The sequence below is a fragment of the Taudactylus pleione genome, unplaced genomic scaffold (genome assembly GCF_031769625.1).
Source record: "Taudactylus pleione unplaced genomic scaffold, aTauple2 ptg000755l, whole genome shotgun sequence".
NCBI classification, from domain to species: Eukaryota; Metazoa; Chordata; class Amphibia; order Anura; family Myobatrachidae; genus Taudactylus; species Taudactylus pleione.
Window position 1 is genome coordinate 2370103 of NW_028285157.1, and position 21353 is coordinate 2391455.

At 45.6% G+C, this 21353-nt stretch overlaps 1 protein-coding gene across 1 annotated transcript in view; it reads left to right on the forward strand.

The window, feature by feature from the left end:
• STRIP1 (striatin interacting protein 1) overlaps positions 1–21353 on the forward strand; it is a 34473-nt gene that overhangs the window by 1319 nt on the left and 11801 nt on the right. The window contains exons 2-14 of the mRNA XM_088457311.1: positions 362–431; positions 7736–7810; positions 7979–8113; positions 8254–8374; positions 11203–11271; positions 11366–11472; positions 15487–15614; positions 15689–15871; positions 16123–16340; positions 16459–16524; positions 16642–16705; positions 17099–17170; positions 17262–17336. Of these exons, the coding sequence (XP_088313437.1) occupies positions 362–431; positions 7736–7810; positions 7979–8113; positions 8254–8374; positions 11203–11271; positions 11366–11472; positions 15487–15614; positions 15689–15871; positions 16123–16340; positions 16459–16524; positions 16642–16705; positions 17099–17170; positions 17262–17336 (1383 nt within the window). The remainder of the gene's footprint in view (positions 1–361; positions 432–7735; positions 7811–7978; positions 8114–8253; positions 8375–11202; positions 11272–11365; positions 11473–15486; positions 15615–15688; positions 15872–16122; positions 16341–16458; positions 16525–16641; positions 16706–17098; positions 17171–17261; positions 17337–21353) is intronic.

The window sequence follows — 21353 nt, forward strand, 5'->3', positions numbered from 1 at the left end:
ATCTTTACGTGTGTATGCACCTTTACAGTAGTTGAAAGTACTGAAGTGTAGGAAAGGAAGTTTTGCTATTTAGTAATATATAATTTGGGATTATTGTCTCACTTGTATATAACATTTTAAGCAAAACTTATGTCTCAGATTGTTTACATGTGTGTGGTACAATTTGCCGACACCTAGGGGTTTATTTATGAAGCATCAGGGTGTAAAACCCGACACTTCTGTTTGTGTTTATGCCCGATATTTAAAACTGTAGTGCATTTACTAGCCATGTTGCGCTAGTGAAACATACACTTATATATTCTTGTGTATTTTTGTTGGTAACCTGTTCAAATGGTATTTATATACAATGTTATTATTACAGGGTTACTCAGAGTCCCCAGATCTGGAGTTTATATATGCTGATTCAGACCGGTGGGCTGCTGAGCTATCAGGTATTGCAAAAAGATTATATTTTGTTAGGCTTGCATGTGCACATTACCATTTGGATAGAGCCTAACACAGTGGTTCCCAAACCTTTTCGAATCACTGCGACCTAGAGTATCAGCATTTGTTCCACTTCCACGGCACCCCTGGGCCAAACATTTCTGATTTCACAATGCAGCAAAAATGAAATGAAGTAAATTGTGCTTTCTACTTCAGGGTCCATAGGGTATCCACAGGATACCTTGGGGTATAGGTGTGACGTCAGTCGCTGGGCACCATAGAGTTAAGCTTTTCAGCCTCCCAGGATGCACTAGGGTCCCCCTCCTATACCCCACCCCCGAGCCAAGGCACCTCAGTTTAGTTTGGTGCCCGGCCGGCGTCGGGTGCACCTGTCGGAGTGGGGGGCTAGAAGAGCCCCATAAGCTTTCTTCAGTGCAGCTGTGGCTGCACATCTGGATGTACAGCATGGACAGTCAGTCCTGACGTCCATGCTGTCTTCCCTACACCCCCGCCGGTACCAGAACGCCGGTACCGATCCGGGGATGCTAGTGAGCATCTGGGGTCACAGCTAGCGGTGACCCCAGATGTTCCGGACCATGGCCGGATCCAAGGGGGACAAAGGTAAGCAGCGGGGTCCCGCGGTGGGTCCCCGCTGGTCACATGGTCCTAAGTCCCCAGGCAGGGGGCTCCCTGGGGACTGGCTGCAGCGTGGAGCCAGGCGACCAACCTGCGCTTTCCACTACCCCCTGGGACAGCGGACCGCAGCAGAGCGGTAGCGCTGCGGCGTCCCAGGGGTTAAATGCATGCCAGGGGAGCGCGCCTTCCCTGTCTCACAGCCGGCGCCTCCCCCGCTGCACACAGCCCTCTCTGCATGCTGCCGACTGGTCCTGTGGCAGCGCTCCTCCCCCAGGCCAGCCTCCTCTCTGCTCCTCGGCGGCCATCTTCTCCAGAACGCATGGTGAACGCTGCTGGAAGCGCTGGACGGAAGCATCGTGGTCTGGGTCCCCCCGCATACCTCTCCTCCGCTGTGGCTCAGGTCTGTGTATGCAGCGCTGTGTCTGTGTAGTTGAGTGATCAGCGCTGTTAGTGCAGGAATTGTTATTTCTCTGCATTGTATGTGACTGTGCTAGCGCTGCCTGTAACTTTTCTTCTCTAAACTGTCAGCTTTATTACTGTCCCTGTTCTTTCTGCTAAAGCCCTTGCGGTGCGGTGCTGCAGGGTGGTCTCTCGCCTATTTAATACTTAATTGGTGAGAGAGGTCACATACGTGGTGCCATCATGTCTGAAAGTGATTTTCCCCTCCGGCTACAGTGTACCACGTGCAAAGTACCGTTAGCGGAGGGGGAGGGTAGCGCGGAGGGCCTTTGCCGGCAGTGTTTGTCCATGCCGCGGCCTATTACGGTTACAGGACCGGTACAGGAGCCGCCCTGGGCTTGTTTCGCTCAGGCGTTAACAGCTTTAGTGGGCCAGTTAGCTCCGCAGCCCGCGTTTACTCCGATGGGTTTGTCCCAGCAGTCTGTGGTGTCGTCACCCATGCAGGGGTTCCCACGACAATTGGTGGTACCCCACAGTCTCCCTATTTCCCCGCTCCCGGGTTCTCAGGAGCCAGCGTGGGTTAACTCCCTGACGAGTTCTGTACAGCACTTGTCGGATGTGTTGCAAGGGGAGTCTGTGATGCGGCCTCATAAAAGGCCGGTGGCGTCTCTGTCCGCTCCTTATGAGGATGACGAAGGGACGTCTGATGATGGGGAGATTCTGGATCCTTACGATCAGGAACCTCTCCATACTAAGGACGCTGATGCTAAGTCCAAAGTATATATTCCTGGACTTATTCGGGCGGTCCGCACAGCCTTGGTGATTGAGGACGAAGTTCCCCTAGCGGCTAAATCTAAGTATGCCTTTTTCAAAGATGTGAAGGGCGATGCCACAGTCTTTCCTCTTTCGGGTCAGTTGGTGGACCATTTAGAGGAGGCGTGGAAACAACCTGGCAAAAGATACCAGCCGCAGAGACGCCTGGCGGTGGCTTATCCGTTCGCGGATAATTATTTTGCTAAGTGGGAATCCCCTCCACAGGTGGATTCTCACGTGACCCGTCTTGTCCGTAGTGCCACATTGCCGATGCCATCCATGTCCTCCCTTAAGGATGCTACGGACCGCAAGGTAGAAATCTGCCTGAAGTCCGCTTATTCCCTTGCAGGGGGGGCAGCACGGCCGGCTATGGCCATTTGCTGGGTTGCCAGAGCGATGGAGCGCTGGGCGGATTCATTAGAGGCTTCTTTTGAATCCGACTGTCCGGCCGAACAGGCGGAGTTGATTGGCAATCTCCGTGATTCGGCCACCTACATCAACGAGGCGGCTCTAGACATTAGTACTCTGGTGTCTAGAATTTCTTCAGCAGCGGTAGCTGCTCGTCGCACCTTGTGGCTGCGATCCTGGAAGGCGGACGCAGATTCCAAGAAAGGTCTGGAAGCGTTGCCGTTTACCGGAGAAGTTCTCTTCGGTCCAGATCTGGATAAGATTGTGGCCACGCTGGCGGCAGCCAAATCTGCTTGTCTCCCGTCGGCCGCTGCTCCTTCTGGTTCTGGACCATCGTCCTTTCGGTCATCTAGGGCCCAGGGCAGGCCCAAACCACAGTCGTTTCCTCGACAGGCTGGCCCTAAGAAATCGGTCAAGCCCCGGAAGCAGGCATGGAGTACCAGACGTCCGGCCCCCAAGCCAGATGACAAGCCTGCGGCCTGACAGTCCGGGCCTCCCTTTGGGGGATCCCAGGGTGGGAGGCCGCCTGCTACAGTTCGCCCAGTGTTGGTCGACCACTACGACAGACACTTGGGTTCTGGAGGTGGTTTCCCACGGATACGCCCTCTCCTTCCGGCACAGACCCCCGGCTCGCTTCTTCACCACGGGTCTACCATCAGACCGGAACAAGGCTACGGAGCTGCGGAAGGTATTGCACACTATGCTCCAGGCTGGAGTTATAGTGCCTGTTCCATTCTCCCAGAGGGGCCAGGGTTTCTATTCAAATCTATTTTTGGTACAGAAACCCAATGGGTCATATCGTCCGATTCTCAACCTCAAAGCACTCAACAAGTCTTTGCGGGTCCCGAAGTTTCGGATGGAGACCCTACGGTCCATCATTCTGGCGCTGGAACCTGGGGACTACTTGGTGTCATTGGACATACAGGACGCTTACCTGCATGTCCCTATTCTTTTGCGCCATCAACAGTTCCTCAGGTTTGCAATCCGCAGCGACCACTTCCAGTTTCGGGCGTTACCTTTTGGCCTGGCAACAGCACCACGTGTTTTCACCAAGGTGATGGCGGTCATGGCGGCTTCTCTGCGGCTGCAGGGAGTCCGCATGTTGCCGTATTTGGACGACCTGTTATTGGTGGCAGGATCTCCAGAGCTCCTGTTACGCCACTTGGACCTGACCATTGCACTGCTGCAACGGCACGGCTGGCTAATCAACTGGCAGAAGTCCACTCTAATCCCGTCTCGGAGGATTCTGCATCTTGGAGCCTTATTGGACTCGGGACAGCAAAGGATCTTCGTGATGGAGGACGAGATCTCTGCTTTACAGTCAAGGGTGCGCAGTTGCCTGCACAGCCGCCGGGTGTCCTTACACTCGGCGATGAGGTTACTGGGCTCCATGGTGTCGGTGTTCGACATGGTGGAATACGCCCAGTTTCACTCCAGACCTCTGCAGCACCTGATCCTGTCCAAGTGGAACGGGCTGCCTCAGTCTCTGAAGTCCCAGACGATTGTGCTCACCCCGGAGGTTCGCCTGTCCCTTGCGTGGTGGTTACAGACGACCCACCTCAACAAGGGACGTCCGTTCTGGGTTCCAAATTGGGTCCTGTTGACAACGGACGCCAGTCTTCGGGGCTGGGGAGCAGTTTCGGGTCCACACTTGTTCCAGGGCAGGTGGACGCCGACAGAAGCGGAGCTTCCAATAAATATCTTGGAACTCCGTGCGGTCTTCAATGCTCTCCAGCAGACACAGCGGTTTCTCCAGGGTCGCCCGGTACAGGTCCAGTCGGACAACGCTACCACCGTGGCCTACATAAACAGGCAAGGAGGAACTCGCAGTCGGGCGGCTCTCGTAGAGGTCTCTCGGATCCTGGTTTGGGCGGAGCGCAATCTTCCGGCCATATCAGCGGTCTTCATCCCGGGAGTGCTAAATTGGGAGGCGGACTTTCTAAGTTGCCAGGACGTTCATCCGGGGGAATGGTCCCTGCACCCGGACGTTTTTCAACTACTGGTGGACAGGTGGGGTCTTCCAGAAATCGACCTCATGGCGTCCCGGCACAACAACAAGTTGCCGGTGTACGGGTCTCGCACAAGAGACGAAGGGGCGTCTCTGGTGGATGCTCTGTCCGTCCGGTGGACGTTCCGGTTCGCATACCTGTTCCCTCCGGTCTCCCTTCTTCCACGGGTAATCCGGAAATTCAAACAGGAAGGAGGGACGCTCCTGTTGATAGCTCCCGCGTGGCCCAGACGGCACTGGTTCTCAGACCTTCGGGGTCTGTCCGTGGACAGTCCTCTGCGGTTGCCGCTACGACCGGACCTTCTGTCTCAGGGTCCTTGCCTTCACCCGGACCTGACTCGGCTGTCTTTGACGGCGTGGCTGTTGAGACGGCCATGCTGAGGTCCCGGGGGTTTTCCAGCTCTGTGGTGCGTACCATGTTACGAGCTCGGAAACCGTCTTCCGCGAGGATATACCATCGCGTGTGGCATACGTTCTTCCAGTGGTGTCGACCGAGAGGTTATGCACCGCGGGAGTTTCGTCTGTCTCGGATTCTCGCCTTCCTGCAAGCGGGACTAGATCATGGGCTTCGCCTTGCTTCTTTGAAGGTACAGGTTTCGGCCCTATCTGTCTGGTTTCACCGTAGGAATGCTACAATCCCGGATGTGCGCACCTTTATGCAGGGTGTTCTCCGCATTCAGCCACCCTTTGTTCCACCTGTGGCGCCTTGGGATTTGGCTGTGGTCCTGAGGGCTCTCCAAGGACCGCCGTTTGAACCACTGGGCTCAGTGGATCTTAAATGGCTAACAGCTAAGACTGTTTTCCTTCTGGCCATTGCTTCGGCCAGACGTGTTTCTGAGTTAGGGGCTCTTTCTTGTAGACCCCCTTTCTTGGTTTTTCATGGGAACAGGGCAGTGCTCCGCACTCGGCCCGAGTTTCTTCCCAAAGTTGTTTCCCAGTTTCATGTTAACGAGGAAATAGTTGTTCCGGCCTTTAACTCACCGGGTCCTTCCCTGGGTGAGGCCTCTTTGGATGTTGTGCGGGCCTTAAGGACTTATGTTGACCGCACTTCTTCGTTTAGGAAGTCGGACGCTTTGTTTGTCCTCTATGGCTTCCGTAAAAAGGGTTGGCCTGCTTCAAAGCAAACTTTGGCAGCCTGGATCCGTATGGCTATTTCTGAAGCTTATCTTCATGAAGGCCTACCGGTCCCTCCTTCTCTGAAGGCTCATTCCACTAGGTCTGTGGGTCCTTCGTGGGCAGCTCGACGTGGTGCCTCGGCAGTTCAGATCTGCAAGGCTGCTACGTGGTCCTCTGTCCATACCTTCGTGAGGTATTACAGGTTTGACACCTTCGCCTCTCAGGATGCTTCCTTCGGGCGGCGGATTCTCCTTTCTGCACAGGAGCGTCCCCACCCTTAAAGGATACTGCTTTGGGACATCCCCAAGGTATCCTGTGGATACCCTGTGGACCCTGAAGTAGAAAATATGAGATATGGTAAGAACTTACCCTTGTTATCTCTATTTCTACGAAGTCCATAGGGTTCCACAGGACTCCCGCCCTGTCGCACCTGTGCTGCAGATGGGGTTTGCTCTGGTCACCGGTTTTCCGTCTCCCTCTGGTGAGAATGTGATTCTTGTATGTGTCCAGATCTTTTTTCTCTCTCTTCCTTCTCCTCCTCCGGCCTATGGCTTGATAACTAACTGAGGTGCCTTGGCTCGGGGGCGGGGTATAGGAGGGGGACCCTAGTGCATCCTGGGAGGCTGAAAAGCTTAACTCTATGGTGCCCAGCGACTGACGTCACACCTATACCCCAAGGTATCCTGTGGAACCCTATGGACTTCGTAGAAATAGAGATAACAAGGGTAAGTTCTTACCATATCTCATATTTTTGTCACCCTTATATGTTCAGTTATGTGGTGGTTGACAGGGCTGCTCTTTTTTTGATTGGCAGTCATTAGCTCTGGTTTTGCCTGTCACACTGACTAAAAAAATGTTTTGTCTGGTACTGAACCACCAACCTGAGGCACCACTGCAAGTGCCCTGAGGCACCCCACGGTGCCACTGCACCCAGTTTGGGAACCACTGGCGTAACCCAATGTAGAAGACAAGCTGAGAAACGTATCAAGCCTTCTAAACAGTGGAGAAGTTGCCCATAGCAGCCAATCGGCTTATAGTTAGCATTTATCAAGTACATTTTGTATAGTTTAATACAAGGAATGAAGAAAAACAGAATCACTACGATATATGTGTATATAATAAATATGTCAAATATATGAAATTGTATTAGATATTAGCTATTTATTTTTGATGAAAATACATTGTAACACATATACAAATCAAGATGTCTTTCTAAAAAGTCATGGTATTACTTCTATCAGTTTTCACTTTGTAATGTAATGATTTTGGTGTTGGAAAGGACCATTATAATTAACCACTTAACTGGCTAATAGTTTTTCCACAAACTGCTCAGAAATTGTTGTTTTTTTTGTATGATTGAATTAGGTCAAGAACATCTATTCAAAATTTATGCAACCCTAGTTTATTAATATATATATCATTTTTTTTAAATACATTACTATCGTATAAATAAAAAAAAGTATTGATTAGTGATATATTGCAATATTTATCATCGCGATTTTTCATTTTCCTGGCGGGTCACCTCTCTGTAGTCACCGGGTGGGGGGTCCTGCCCGATCAGCAGCATGGCAGACACTGGGGGATTGTGCAGGGATGCAGAGGGGCTGGGAGGTCCCTCTGCCATTGGCGGCTGCTGGAAGATTATCTTCTGGCAGCACCCCCACTGTCCGTTTCTGACCACACAGCCTGATGTGGTCGTAAGCAATGCGACCACACCAGGCAAGTGGTTAATATAAGCTGAACTTCACTCTAATTGTCTACTTAAAGCCTGCTTTACTAACCATAAAAAAGTCCACCGCCTCAATATCCTGCAGAAATAAACATTTTCATAATACTGATGCAGCTCAGTAAGTCAGCTGAGATGGTGAATTTCTTATTTGTAATTTATTTTTTCTGTTCACGGCATTGCTGTATTCCATTTTCTCATCCCAGAACTGTACAGTTACACAGAGGGCCCAGAATTCCAGCTGAATAGGAAATGTTTTGAAGAGGACTTGCGGTTACATGGTAGGTTCTTTACTGCATCCTCTCTGTGTGGATGATGGCTTTTTGTGATGCTGGTATTACCCTTTTCAGGCCATTGAATGTGTCAAAGTAGTGACTAAATGTATAACGTATTGTCGTTTGGAGATTATACACACACACACACATGTATTATTGTATTTACTGTTTTAGTGCCTGATAAATCATGGATGGAGTTGGATGTTACCCAGCAACGTGCTCACACCATGCGGCTCCTGGATGCGTTAGAGGTCACAGCCAGGGAAAAGAGGCTCAAAGTGGCTCGAGCTATTCTGTATGTAGCTCAGGGTGAGCAGGAGATGCTGTATATTCTGTGTCTTTATATCGTTTCATGATCTGTTTTCATTTTGTCATTCTTCTTTTGCTGTTCAATTTATATTTATTTACCTTTTTGTTGTCATTCTGACACTAATGCTTCATTTTTTTAGGTACCTTTGGGCAGTGTAGTTCTGAGGTGGAGGTGCAGACCTGGCAGCGGCATAACATCTTTCTGCTCCTAGAAGCGGGTGCATTTAATGCCCTGGTGGAACTTCTAAACATGGAAGTTGAGTGAGTAGCAACATAAGGGTTATAGAATAAAGTGTTTCTATTGGAAGCAGCTGAAGACATAGGGGTAATTTTTATTAAGATGTGTGTTTGCCTTCTATTAGAATTCGCTGGACATCGCCGGCGGTTTGCTTTCCAAAAATACAGGATTTAATAACCATCGTATTTGAGCATCTATTGCACAGCACCAGCGATATCCATAATATTTTTTCTGTCTAAAACCCCATCAGATTGTCACCTTATGAGTCTGCCAACTATTTGAGGCGCATTCAAAGTACTAGAAGAAATACCTATATAGGTGTGAACAAGCGCTGAAAGGAGTTGTTTATTCTAGCAGCTACTATATAGCGGATAGTCACTCCCTATCATAAATACAATAGAAAAAAAAAAGTAGTAGTGCTGATTGTATCAATTACATGTGTTGCATGCAATTGGATAGGATATCAAGGTACATTCAATATGTTTAATAAATGAATTAAAAGTTATTTCATTGTTTCCAATAATAAATATACACAAATGACATGTGGCATATAAAAACATAGGATCTCACCCACAACCTCAAGTCTGTAATGACCTATTGCCCATATGGCCCCTATGAGGGAATGTAGGGGATGCCAAGATGATATAGGAGCCTGTCTGCTGGAATTTAGTCCTGGTATCCGCTAGAGGGATGTCCCTTTCAAGATGTGTAAGATAGTTCAGATTGTTGGGTCCTCAAATTATGCAGTGTCCATGAGCGGCATATGCTTGGCTGCAACCAGTGACTGGTATCTCCTTAGTGGCTTAATCCTCAATGTCCCAAGGGCTGCTTAAGGCAAAAAAATGGATTGTCCAAGTGTATATGTCCAGATAGAGGTAAGTGGATGGAAGGTGGTGATCCCAATAAAAGTCTTTTTTTTTGTATTGCATTCAAAGCACTGCACAGATCAGTATCATCTGTGCAGGCTTTGTTTAAAAGAGGAAAAAATTGTTAATTTAAAAAAGAAAATGCGTGCGGTCTCCCCCCTAATCGCAAAAAAATGTATCGTAAGTAGTAATAGTAAATACATAGCCTCTTAAGTGTAGTATATTATTAATGGACAAATATGGGCTTTTTATTTGTACATTTTTTATTATTACATTTGCATACTATGCTCCAAAAACCATATTATGGCTATTACATAATGTTATTGTTATGTCTTTGGCATAAACATTTGCAGGTTAGTTATGTCCTATGGCGTTAATGCTGGAGGATTTTCTAGATGATATTGTTTGTGTGCCTGAGTGCCTCCCAGAGGAGACCATATCTGAAGACTAAATCAGTGATAACTTGATTATTTTAATTGTGTGTCGAGCAATGAGAGGAAACAGGTGTACAGCCATGCCAACAGTAAGCATCCTGAGACCATTCATGTGTGGGAGTGCTTCTCAGCCAAGGGAGTGGGATCACTAACAATTTTGCCTTAAGAACACAGCCATGACTAAAGAATAGTACCAAAACATCTTCCAAGAGCAACTTCTCCCAACCATCCAAGAACAGTTTGGTGACGAACAATGCCTTTTCCAGCATGATGGAGCACCTTGCCAGAAGGCAAAAGTGATAACTAAGTGGCTCGGTGAACAATACATTGAAATTTTGGGTCCATGGCCAGGAAACTCCCCAGAACTTAATCCCATTGAGAACTTGTGGTCAATCCTCAAGAGGTGGGTGGACAAACTAAAACCCACAAATTCTGACAAACTCCAAGCATTGATTAGGCAAGAATGGGCGGCCATCAGTCAGTATGTGGCCCAGAAGTTGATTGACAGCATGTCAGGGTGAATTGCAGAGGTCTTGAAAAAAGGGTTAACACTGCAAATTTTGACTCTTTGCATAAACTTAATGTAATTGTCAACAAAAGCCCTTTGACCCTTATGAAATACTTGTACTATGTAAAGCTAATTTATGCCTGTACTATATGGCCGCATTTCTCAGGGAAAGGAGAGTAAGGCTCTGCAGGACTTTGCAGAGCATTTGCTGCATGCTTTTTTAGTTAGTTTATGAACAATTGCAGAACCCTGGCATGTTATTACCAAGCAGGAACTTTAGGATGGATATCTTGCCACCTTTGTGTTCCTGTCAGATGGAACACAGAAGCTATAAGTTAAGAGTGTTCTGTTAAATGATGGCATTCATAATTTAGTGGCTAGCACCCATGTATAACATGTTTAGGTTATGTTACTGGAATCCTGGACTGTTATTCATTACTTGTTGGTCGACAGGAAATTTCTAACACTTACTACTGTTATTAGTCAAAAACTGCTTAATTTTTTTAGACATTTTATTATCCTATGATATTGGCTTCATTATGTACTCTTGTCGAACCTTACCAAACTTGATATATGTACAGGTGTGTTCTTTCACAGGAAAGTAAAACATTAATTCTGACTTGTGTTTACAACTAAAAAGGTGAATAGAGGTTAAGCGTAAGGAGATTAAATCTTTACTAATAAACTGATCAACTCAGCCGCCAACCTTACGGTGGTGAGCTGTAATCTGTTAATGAGAAAGTAGTTCTTAACAAATCCCAAATAGTGTGTTTTGGTGGTGGTTTTCTCTTTTCAACTAATTTGCATACTGATTAAAAAAAAATGGACCTTTCTGTTGGAAATTATGACACTTTATGTTTTTGTTTATTTTCGATACTGACATATTCTTTTCTTTCTTACTATTTAACACTAACCTCACTTTTTATTATTATTTTTTTTTTTATGTAGTAGTTGTCTTGTTGACATTGCTGTCATCTGCATAGTACATTTCAAAATGAAGTGCTTATGTAAGTAACATTTACACAATATTTGTCATGTTCTAGAAACAGTGCAGCTTGCAGCAATGCTGTGAGGAAGCCTGCAATTTCTCTCGCTGACAGTACAGATCTTCGGTAAGTGGAAACTTTAAGTGAAGTTGAATAATACTTTGAAAGTTTATTATTTTCTGGGATTTTTTTTTCTCTATTGCCCTTTGTTTTGTTTCAGTGTTCTGCTGAACATAATGTACCTGATGGTAGACACATTGCGAGAGGAAGGTGAAGCTGACAGTGAGGAGTGGAAAACTATTAGACAGACATTCCGTGCAGAGCTAGGTAATCGTATCTGAATGGCCTCTAATGTCCTTATAATCTAAATAGGACAGTAAACATTATCTTTTTTTAATGCTAAAATTGTTATTGAAGATACAAGTCAAAGAAATGGGTGTGGTACAAAATGTTCACATTCAGAATGTTGACATGGGCATTGTGAGTGTCAATAGTCGGCATGTCGACTATGTGTTTTAACATTAATTCTGCATGTGACCCTAACCTAACTGCAGTCCAACCCTAAACATAAAATCGGCTTATAAGATTCACAATAGAACCCCTGGAAGAATCCCTGATCCAAGCCTACTTGTAAAACATAACAGGAGGTATGGTAGCAAGAAATGGAAAGCTGGTACATTCCTGTGTGCACACCACCTTCCGTACCCAATAAGAATGTGGACAGTAGCTGCCTGACGTGCAAAAAGCGTAGTATAAACCACTGCCCCAGAAAATCCCTAGCTTTCAAGATCTGGGCCGCAAGGTTAACGTAGACAATACCAACGGAATCAACAGAACCAAGCCATGGCTCGGAAGATCTTCTCCAATCAGCAGATGCCAAGGTGGCTCCAACAACCTGGCGCCAAAAACTGAAAATGCATCCAGACCAAAATAAAGGTATGCCAAGGACATGAGCACCAGTCCTGCAGATGTACTTGGTCATGCTCTTCCAAAGACCATTTTGGACTGAGTACCAATGGCCTATTTATAAGCCTAGGTAAGTGGATGTGGTGAAAGGAAAACACTAGGGGGTAAATTTACTAAGATGGGAGTTCTATTTAAGAAGTGATGTTGCCCATAGCAACCAATCAGCTTCTACTTCTCATTTATCTAGCACCTTCTAGAAGATCATACCTGGAATCTGATTGGTTGCTATGGGCAACATCACTTCTTAATAGAACTCCCATCTTAGTAAATTTACCCCTAGGAGCGGTGATTATAGTGAAAGCCGCAGTGCTATGAATGATTAATAGCCCACTTGCATTAGGGTGCTAGATACCTTTGAGACATTAGGAGGAATAGAGCTAAAAGCACTCCTGGGCTTGCAGCAGCGAGACCCTACCGCAGGGTCTCGTCGCAAGCCCGATGGTCTTGACCATCGCGACCATCTTTTTGGCCGCTCGCATAAGCTGTGGGTGGTCACCCACAGCTATGCGATCGGCCAGGAGGCCGCTCCAATAACAGGTAGGACGGCCCTGATTCAGAGCGAGCGCTCTTGTCAGAGCGTCCGGCTCTGAATCAGGGCCACTGTTAGTAGGAGTATGCAACATTTGTACCTAAACCTGCCTGTCACAGACTCTTAAAAAGTGAAACTGATACTACTACTAAAAAGTATTGAAATAATGCTAGAGAGTAGGCTAATGACGTAAGGGCAGGGATAAATTGCAATACTGATACTACAGTGTCTCTCAAGAACCAAAAAGTTCCTATGTAAGGAATCCTATGTGTATTGTGCATCTTAACACTGCTAAAATGTGAAATAATGATAAAGTATTTGATCTACTTTTATGAAATGTCAGAGCACCTAGTTACCTAATTTCCATAGGCGTAAATCTTGTCATTGACCTATATAATAAGGTATCACTGATATAAAATAGAAGTCAGGTACACTGACATAGACTAACCAGTTGTATTAAATAAATACAAAATGTTATGTGAGCAGCGGTGAAAGGAATTTTTAAAACACTTTTCTTAATATATTTTTTCTTTCACATCTTGACTATCTATACTGTGTTTATTTTAACAATATTTCACCCTAATTCCGAACACATCATTTTAATATAGTAACTTATAAAGATTTATTGCATTGTAAGCATTTTTCCAGGGAAAATGAATGTTGACCTAATAAATGCACTGTAACATACTCTTGCTGTTTCTTTCGGGTTCTATACATATAATCTAAGAGTGATTGACAGCACCTCAGTAGACAATTACAGAGCAATAATAATGTGAAATAGTGTGTGTATATATATATATTCTGGACATGAGTTTGCTTCAACACTACTTATTTCTCTGTATTGGAAATTTATGTATATTTAGCACTGGTGCAGGACCACAAATAGTTAAACATTCAGAGTGCCCTATATAAACCTTTTACTTGCTCAGTGCAAGTTCAACTCGTCTTCAAGCAGTTCCTGAGCCAAAAACTTGTTTCAACCTGTATCTAAATCGCCTCAGCAGCTCAGGCTGTCTCCAGCTACTCACTGCTGTCTGTCCTATGCACACCCTTTTGTGTACATGAGTGTATCAGACTCCTCTGGCTTCCTGCATATTTCACTGAGCTCAGAGCTTCCCTGCTACACCAGAGTGCATCTCTTATTTCTCTGCAGTCTCCGCTCTCACTACCAGGTGCACATCATCCTTGGCCTGCAGTCACCTGTACAGCTTACCAGGTGCACTTTACCAGTCTGCAGTCTCATCTACAGTCTACCTATTGCACTTAGTTACGAGCCTGCATTACCTGGTACACTTTACTAGTGTGCCTTCCAATATGCACTATTGATCCTGTGCTCAATATTACCCCACTTACAAGCTCTATGCTGTATCTCCAGTCACTCACTGCTATCAGTCCTGCACTCAGCGCTACTCCGCTACAAGCAGTATGCTCCATCTTCAGTCAGCACTGCTATCTGTTCTGTACCCTCCTCCACTCTATTTACACCAGTGTGCTCTCTGCTTTCAGTCTGCATAATCATTGAGTGCTGTCAACTACCATCTGCATCTACCATTCATTGCAGTCTGCCTACTACCCTTTGTGCCTATTACTACTCTCATGGTGCTATTCCTGCTATCATCCACAGTTACCTGTGTGCAGTACCTGTCTCTGCCATTAGTCCTCATTCACTGCAGATTGCACATACATTTACTGCCGAATTCAATTAGCTGCGAAAAGTGCAGTTTGGAAAAAACTTTTCGCCGATTTGCACTTTTCGTCTGTATTCAATTCCCCGGAGTTTTCGGCTACGTTTCTTCAGCATAAGGCAGGAGAAAAGAAGTGCAAAATCCATATTTTGGGGTACATATGGGGGACTTGGTTCAGAACCCTTTGGACACACTCCCCCGCCCAATGACGAATTAGGCAAAAAAAATTAATTACACCCCAAAAAAGACCTGTCATTTTTGGGGAGAAAATTAAAAAAGTGTTGGAAAATAAGAAAAAAAAATGGGGGGCCTGGTACTTTGGGAGCCTACATAGTTGGGACATGTCTTTTTGGGATTGCAGGGGGCTGCAGCAGGTATAATCTTCATTTTAGAAACCTCAAAATATACTAGTACCCATTTACATATACCCCAAATTTTAACTACGGTACTTATTTTTCTGAAAAAACATTCTATCATTTTTCCCACACACATGCAAATATATATATATATATAATGTGTATGTATATAACGGCCCTTTGCAACAAAATAAGTTCACTAAATACCTTTTTATTAGGGCTACTAATACTATTTTATATTGATTCCCAGGGTTACTGAAGCCTTTTATCGGGTACAGACTGATTTCCCCCAAAAAAATTTCCTTTTCGCTAGTTTTGCTTTGTAAAACATTCACCTATCCGCGTTTTTGCCTGTTTTACAATTGAATAGGGCGAAAAACGGGGACGCGCATGTAGAAAACATCGTGTAAAAACAGGTGAATGAGGCAAACTCAATCCGTCTTTCACCAGACAGCACTTTTCGCGGCTAGTTGAATTCGGCCCTTAGTGTGTAATACATTGATTCCTATTCTATTGTGTCTCTGAGACGTCACCTGTTCCTGTACTCCTCGTTTCCTAGGTATCAGTAGTATTGTTACTATTGTCAGGTAGCATGCATACATACTCCTGCCTAGTAATATTCTCGGCCTTCCAGCTCTATATCCAGTAGGTGATATTGATTGTGGAGAAACATTACATTCATTTATTTCACTCACTCCAGTTCTAGACAGACCTGTCCCATGGCCCTAGCCCAGTGCCCAATACAAATCTGAAACCTGACAATTTTCTTTCTTGTATAACTCTGTATAATGATGTTTCAATGCAGGATCTCCTCTGTATAACAATGAACCATTTGCAGTGATGCTCTTTGGGATGGTTACAAAGTTCTGCAGTGGTCATGCGCCACATTTTCCCATGAAAAAGGTGCTGTTACTGCTGTGGAAGACAGTGTTGGTAAGTTATCACCTTTTTATGTGTTTGGCTTTGATTGACCATATTTGTGTTCCTTATGATTTTTATTTTCACAGTGCACTCTAGGAGGATTTGAAGAACTTCAGAAAATGAAAGCTGAAAAGCGAGAGAACTTGCGGCTACCACCTCTTCCTGAAGATAGCATTAAAGTTATTCGCAGTATGAGAGCTGCTTCTCCACCAGCATCCGCATCTGACCTCATTGAACAACAGCAAAGGAGAGGTCGGCGGGAGCACAAGGTAATGTTGCAGAGTTTGTTGGCTTATGCTGTACAGAAGTTTGCTAAAGAAGAAGTAATATAGTGTAAAAAGTTACATTGTTGGAAAAAAGTGAACAAACACCAGTGTACTCCTATGGAGTAAGTAATATGTTCACTGTAGTGTAATATCATTTAGAACAGAGTAGTGAAAGATAGTTATGAAGGACATTAGGTGTAAACTTACTGATGAGGATATAATATGAATAGAATGTTTTTGTCTTTATTTTCCAGGCCCTCATTAAACAGGATAATCTTGATGCTTTTAATGAGCGTGACCCCTACAAAACAGATGATTCTCGTGATGAAGAGGAGGAAAATGATGAAGATAACAGCCTAGAAGGAGAACCTTTCTCTTTGGAACGGGAGGAGGTGATGCCACCGTCGGTGACCCAACCTCCTGCAGATCGTCTTGCTTTCCCTAAAGGTTTGCCTTGGGCACCAAAAGTTAGGTGAGACCAGAAAGGTGTATGTGACAAAGGGAAATATACTAGTGGGTGATCGATCTATATTTGTATTAATTGTATATAATAAAGTCTGTTCTAAAGGTGTCTTTTCTCTTTGGAACAGAGAAAAAGATATTGAGATATTCTTGGAAACAAGTCGCAGTAAGTTCATAGGATATACTCTTGGAAGGTGAGATGAATGTTTATTTGTATGCATTCATTTTGCTTTTAATTTTCTAATCTAGTAAGTTTACATTGCTTTTTATGTTACTTTTTTTTTTTCTGTGTCCTCTCTCAATTCTGACAGTGACACTGATACAGTAGTTGGTTTACCACGTCCCATCCATGAGAGTATACGCACTCTAAAGCTGGTAAGAATTGGGTAACTGGGTTCACTTGTAAAGTTCGACAAAGGCAATGAAGTGAGCCCACATTAGTAAGCAGGAGGACAGTACTGTGTTAAAATATAGCATGCTTCTTCCATTTGTTATGGAATCCACAGTACATGTATGAAATGGTGTCCTGGCATGTATTTGGTTTAAAATATTGTTACAGCTGCAACAAGATCCTCTGTTTTGGAAAAGTGTTGATTTGGTTTAGTGCACCAATCGGTCAACATTTATATACTTATTAAATACAAAATTTACAGATTTCTCCTCCCCAATATTCTGATACTAGTGATTTCTCTAGTTTTGACATTTTTTTTTTTCTTTGTTTAGTTTAAATTATGCATAATTCTAGTATCACATTTGTTTCTCAAATAGCACAAGTACACTTCTATTGCTGAGGTGCAAATTCGCCTGGAGGAAGAGTTCTTGAGATGCCCTCTGTCAGGGGTAAATAGTAATGTAACCCCTTTTCTGTGTGTGTATTATGTTTCGGGTTTTTTTTCCCACCATAAACTTTACATCTTTTTGTCAAAATTAGGGGGAAGAGGAGGTTGAACAAGTACCCGCAGAGATCCTCTACCAGGGACTTCTATCCAGTCTGCCTCAATATATGGTTAGTATACTGTGTCTGGGCATGACCATCTCTGCAGCCCCATCAGTGGTTTCACTACAAATGCTATAATACATGCGCCAAGCACTTGCAACTACAATTGAGTGACATTTGGGCAGGATTTAGCATATGTCTGTTTAGATTTTATCATGTATTTGATGTTGCTAATTTCATACTGAAGGTTTTGCACTTTCTACAGCTTCTATTATAATTTTAAGAAACCCTCAAACAAGCAATAATACATTTTGTTAAAATAATTGTTTATCTGCAGCATGTAGATCTATATATAGACAATGTGGACAAGGATTAGCGCTTACGGCGTAAGCAGCCCACAGATCCTATGGCAGTGATTCCCAACCTCAGTCCTCAAGGCACACTAACAGTCCTGGTTTTAGTGATATCCAGGCTTAAGCATAGATGGTTAAATCAAAATAACTAAGGTACTAATTAAGTAACCTGTGCTCAACTATGGCTATACTTAAAACCTGGGCTGTTAGTGTGCCTTGAGGACCGTAGTTGGGAACCCCTGTCCTATGGTTTCAAGGTGTCACCAAAACACACTTGTAGAAAACATATAACATACAGTATCACCAGATATAGATCCTTAGGTGCAAAGTGGAAATTTCATAAGCCTCATACGGTGTCACAATTTCCTTCCCATTTGATGGTTTTCCTCTTCGGGACCGGATACCATAGAGCTCCCAAAAAAACAAAACATATATAGGGTAGTACAGTAAAATTTTAAGAATATCAGATGCGTATAAATCGTAACGTTGAAAATATAAATATATATATATATATATATATATATAATTATTTTTTAATTTTTTTTTAAATAAAATAGGGTTGCATAAGTTTTAAATAAATCAATATTTGTGAGGTCTGTCACATACTGTTGTGTGCTGCACTGGGCCATATTTTGGCAACTGGTTCCTGCAGCTTGCATAAGACAGGGCCAGTATATTGCTCCCTGTTAGTATTTATACATACTCGTGTTTGCTTTGTACACAGTGCGCTATTGTGCATCATTTACCCTGCAGGCATGTCTGACAAGGGTAATGAACACATTCCTGTACTTATGTCGCAGTCTTGCAGATTATTTACTGCAGTTTTAGGTGAGGAGGATGTGGTTCCGGGATGGGTTATGTGTGAGGTGTTAAAACCCGCCATGTACCTCAAACCCCCCAACATCAGTATAGGAGCCCCCTTGGGCATTTTTTTCTCAGATTCTGGTCTCCATTGTGGACCGCCTGGCGGTCCCGGCTGTTGTTTCTCCTATAGCGGTACCACAGCAGCCCGTCCCTCACTCACAGGGACTACCACTGATTATGCAGACCCCTTCTGTACCACAGCAGGTGGTACAGTGGGATTACTACAGGGTGGACCTCCACCATGGGTGGATGTTTTCTCTACCTCTGTACAGAGGCCCTGATTCAGAGCCGGACGGGTCTGCCAGAGCGCTCGCTCTGACTCAGAGCTGTCCCTGCTCCTTTTTGGAGCGGCCTCCTGGCCGCTCGCATAGCTGTGGATGACCACCCACAGCTATAGCGAGCGGCCAAAATGATGGTCGCGATGGTCAATTCTAAGAAAGGCCTGGAGGCCTTACCCTATAATGGGGAGATTTTGTTTGGTCCAGACTTGGTCAAGATTGTTGACATGGCCAAATCTGCATTTCTGCCCTCAGCATCTGCTCCTGCAAAGTCTCAAAGCTCCTCCTTTCGGTCCTTTTGTACCCAAGGAAATTAGAAAAAGGGCAGTCCTACCCTAGACAGTCAGCTGCCAAGAAAACTGAAAAGCCTAAGAAACCAGGTCTGGAGCACAAGACGCCCGGCCTCCAAACCCGGAGGATAAACCCGCAGCCTCACGGGGCCAGCCTCCCTCTGGGGGACCCCAAAGTGGGAGGCCGACTCCTTCAGTTCGCCCAGTGCTGGTGTCAAACCACCAAGGATGCTTGGGTAAGAGAAGTGGTCTCTCAGGGGTACACCCTCTCATTCCTTTGAAGGCCTCCCCACCAATTTCTCTGCACAGGCCCTCCTTCCGACAAGACCAAGGTCTTGCAGATCCAGAAAGCCATACAGTCCTTGCTGCCCTTCTGCTCCACAGTAGGTTTCTGTCCTCCCTGAGCTCGCCTTACCAGTTCCGCTATCTCAACGATGGACTGGATATTATTCTACTCTCTAGGTTCAGAAACCGAGTGGGTCTCATCGGCCTATCCTCAACCTCAAATCTCTGAACAAGTTCCTCAGGGTGCCAAGGTTCAGGATGGAAACCTTACGATCCATCATACTGGTTATGGAACCTGGGGATTACAGGGTATCACTGGGACATTCAGGATGCATACCTACATGTTCCCATAATGCTCTCTCACCAGCGTTATGTACTGTTTGCTACACTGCAACGACACTTCCACTTTCGGGCGCTGCCCTTTGGCCTATTCACGGCTCCAAGGGTATTTACCAAAATTATGGCTGTTATGGCAGCCCATCTTGCGGAGTCAGGGTATCCGGCTCCTACCATATCTGGACAACCTCCTCTTGTTGGTGAGTTCACTACCACCTGCAACTGACAGTTTATTGTCTACAAGCACACGGGTGGTTAATCAATTGGAAAAAGTCTCCCTAATTCCCTCACAGAGGATGGTTCATTTGGGAGCCTCTCTGGATTCTCACCAGCAGAGAATCTCTCTAACTCCAGAAAAGATTTCCACGCTGCAGCTGTGAGTACGCAGATGTCTTCGCAGTCGCCGGGTGTCAGTCCACTCGGCGATGCAGGTTCTGGGATCCATGGTGTCCACATTCCACATGGTGGAATATGCTCAGTTCCATTCCAGGACCCTGCAGGGGCTGATCTTCTCCAGATGAAACTGATTACCCCACCGGATCAGAGCTCAGATGATAGTACTCTCTCAGAAGGTGCGTCTGTCCCTCTCTTGGTGGCTACAGACATCTCATCTAACCAAGGGTCGCCCCTTTTGGATCCCGGACTGGATACTCCTAACAGATGCCAGTCTCCGGGGATGGGGCGCAGTGACTGATCCACACCGGTGGACAACGGTAGAGGCGTCGCTGCCCATCAACATATTGGAACTTCAGGCTGTGTACAGGCCCCTCATGATGGCAAGGCACATTCTTCACGGAAAGCCCGTACAGGTTCAGTCAGACAACGCCACCACAGTGGCTTACATCAACCATCAAGGAGGCACTCGAAGTCAGGCATCAATGTCAGAAGTGTCACGCATTCTGACGTGGGCAGAATCTCATCTTCCAGCTATATCGGCCGCGTTCATTCCGGGAGTTCTCAATTGGGAAGCGGACTTCCTCAGCCGTCACGACGTTCATCCAGGGGATTGGTGTCTTCACCAAGAGGTGTTTCAGCTCCTAGTGGACAAATGGGGTCTCCCAGAGGTGGATCTCATGGCATCCCGACATAATCACAAGTTACCAGTGTACGGGTCCAGAACAAGAGATGCCGAAGCAAGCCTGGTGGATGATCTGTCAGTGAAATGGATCTTCCGGTTTGTGTACCTATTTCCTAGAGTCTCCCTGCTTCCTTGGGTGCTTCGAAAGTTCAAGCAAGACCGTGGCACTGTCCTGCTGGTGGCTCCAGCTTGGCCCAGACGTCATTGGTACTCAGATCCTGTTGTCTCAGGGTCCCTGCCTCTACCCCGGACCTGGATCGTCAGTCTTTGACGGCGTGGCTCTTGAGACGTCCCTCTTAAAGTCCAAGGGATTCTCTTGTTAGGTCATCTACACACTGCTTAGAGCGCGTAAACCTGCCTCCGCCAGGATCTACCACAGAGTGTGGAATACATATTTCCAGTGGTGTCGTATAAGAGATTACGACCCTCAGGTGTTTCGAATTTCCAGAATATTGGCATTCCTTCAACCTCGATTGGACCTACGCCTGGCCTTGTTGAAAGTGCATTTCTCTGCACTGTGTGGTTCTAACGTAGAATTGCTCTGCTTCGGGATAGCCACACCTTCCTCAAGCGTGTCCTCTGGATTCAACCTCCTTTTGTCC